This window comes from Ailuropoda melanoleuca, chromosome 12 (assembly GCF_002007445.2).
Source record: "Ailuropoda melanoleuca isolate Jingjing chromosome 12, ASM200744v2, whole genome shotgun sequence".
In the NCBI taxonomy this organism is placed as follows: Eukaryota; Metazoa; Chordata; class Mammalia; order Carnivora; family Ursidae; genus Ailuropoda; species Ailuropoda melanoleuca.
The window spans coordinates 443251-445671 of record NC_048229.1 but is presented as its reverse complement, the minus strand read 5'-3'; the positions used below and the strand labels follow the sequence as shown (position 1 = coordinate 445671).

The window sequence follows — 2421 nt, the reverse complement described above, 5'->3', positions numbered from 1 at the left end:
CCTCCCGAGCGGCCCTGCCCGCCCCGCAGGTACGTGTTCATCGTGCAGAAGAGCTACCAGGACAGCGAGACGGGCCCCGAGAGCTCCGTCATCACCAAGGTCAAGGGCATCACCTTCTCCGAACACAAAGTGTGGGACGTGGAGGAGTACGTCAAGCCCCCCGAGGTGCGCCTGCCCGCCCCGCGCGCCCCGGGAAGGAGCGAGGGGTGCCTGCGCTGCCCGCCCCGGCCGCCCCGGCCGACCGTCCCCTCTTTCTGAGCCCAGGGAGGCAGCGTGTTCAGCATCATTACCAGGATTGAGGTCACACCCTCCCAGACCCTCGGAACCTGCCCCGAGGTGAGGCCGGGCGGAGGGCAGAGCTGGGGCGGAGGGAGGGGAGCCAGCCGTGCCCGCCCCAGGAGGTGTGGGGCCCTGACCGAGCCGGCTCCTCCCTAGAGCATGAGAGTCAGCGACGCCACCTGCGGCTCGGACGAGGACTGCGTGGCCGGGCAGCTGGACATGCTGGGAAACGGTCAGTGCACGCCAGCGGGGGTGGGACGGGCCGCGCCCTCGCCCCTTGAGCGCACTTGTGCCCGCAGGCCTGCGGACTGGCCGCTGCGTACCCTACTACCAAGGCTCGGCCAAGACCTGCGAGGTGTCCGGCTGGTGCCCTGTGGAAGACGGGGCCTCTGTCAGGTGTGCACACCCGGTGACCCCACCTAGCCGGGCGGCTGATAGCCCAGCCCGACTCTGGTTTGCTCCTTTCTCTGCTCACCGAGCGGAGCTGGGCTGTGCCGGGGAGGGGGACTGGGGCGGGAAGACTAAACGCATCCAGTCTGCCTCCTCAGCCAATTTCTCGGCAAGATGGCCCCAAATTTCACCATCCTCATCAAGAACAGCATCCAGTACCCTAAATTCCAGTTCTCCAAGTAAGAGCCACTAGGGTATGGCGACCAGGGGCTAGGGATGGGCGCTCCCTCTGGGGAGCGTGGTGTTTGTGGGTTCAGAGTACGCGACGTGGGCCGGGCCCTGTCCGCAGGGGCAACATAGAGCACCGGAAGGATGGCTACCTGAAACACTGCACGTTCGATGAGGTCTCTGACCTCTACTGTCCCATTTTCAAGCTGGGCTTCATTGTGGAACAGGCAGGGGAGAACTTCACGGAGCTGGCGCATACGGTGAGGGGCAGCCGAGGGACAGTGGGGGAGTCAGCTCTCCTTTCAGGTGCTGGCTCCTACCTGTGGACGGAAGGTCTGCCAACCCCCTTTGCAGTATTGGCCAACCCTGGCCCTGTTCAGGCAGAGGGAGGAGAAACACGATCGGCCAACCCATCTGGGCACGTACGGCTCCTGCTAAATTATTGACTCCTGGTCACAGAGCTGGCCACCAGTGTCCCCTCATGCTTCAGATTCGGGGCATTCCCCAAGCACCCCGGCTCTCAACCCTGAGCTGCCCCTGGTGCCCTGAGATGAACGCACCATACGCAGTCTCAGGGCAGGACCCCACAGCCCTCAAGGGTCCTCTGTGTGCCCTCCCTGACACCCATCTCTGTGCCCACTTCTGGGCAGGGTGGCGTCATTGGGGTCATCATCAACTGGGACTGTGACCTGGACCTGTCAGCATCGAAGTGCAACCCCAAGTACTCCTTCCGGAGGCTTGACCCCAAGCACGTCCCAGCTTCATCTGGCTACAACTTCAGGTACCTTGGCCTTGGGATGCCTGGGTCCTCGTCCGCCCTGGCGGTGGTGGCTCCAAGACGACAGGGCAGGCGCTCAGAGTTCAGGGGTCCGGGGGGGTGGAGTCTTGGGGCGACCCATCTTGGGTGATGGGCGGGCACCCACCGCCATGCTCCTTGGGCTCATTCTTTCCCAGGTTTGCCAAATACTACAAGACAAACGGCAGCACCACACGCACGCTTATCAAGGCCTATGGGATCCGCATTGACGTCATCGTGCACGGACAGGTAAACCAGCCTGCTCTACCTAGCTGGGATTCAGGCAGGCCCAGGACTGAGCTGGCATAGCCCCTTGTCCCCCACCCTCCCTGAGCTCCCCTTGCCGCAGACCCACAACCATCTAAGGCAGCCTCCCCTCCCAAGGCAGGGAAGTTCAGCCTGATTCCCACCATCATTAACCTGGCCACAGCACTGACCTCCATCGGGGTGGTAAGGAAGTGCATGCTGGGCATGGGGGGGGGGCTTGGGGGCGGNGCGGGGACGGGAGGGGGTGTCTCCTGGGCCCTCACATGTGGGTCTCGCTGGCCCAGGGCTCCTTCCTGTGTGACTGGATCTTGCTGACGTTTATGAACAAAAACAAGGTGTACAGCCATAAGAAATTCGACAAGGTGTGCACGCCGAGACGCTCCCCTGGTAGTTGGCCTGTGACTCTGGCTCTTGTGTTGGGCCAGGCCCCTCCCCCCCCCCCCCCCCCCCCCGCCGACCCC

General features: G+C 63.8%; 1 protein-coding gene across 1 annotated transcript in view; it reads left to right on the top strand.

Moving 5' to 3' along the window:
• LOC100468760 (fibrosin-1-like protein) overlaps positions 1-2421 on the top strand; it is a 78751-nt gene that overhangs the window by 75083 nt on the left and 1247 nt on the right. The window contains exons 18-27 of the mRNA XM_034637893.1: positions 30-165; positions 265-336; positions 436-511; positions 579-675; positions 828-908; positions 1019-1157; positions 1548-1678; positions 1852-1942; positions 2078-2143; positions 2245-2322. Coding sequence (XP_034493784.1) covers positions 30-165; positions 265-336; positions 436-511; positions 579-675; positions 828-908; positions 1019-1157; positions 1548-1678; positions 1852-1942; positions 2078-2143; positions 2245-2322 — 967 coding nt within the window. The remainder of the gene's footprint in view (positions 1-29; positions 166-264; positions 337-435; positions 512-578; positions 676-827; positions 909-1018; positions 1158-1547; positions 1679-1851; positions 1943-2077; positions 2144-2244; positions 2323-2421) is intronic.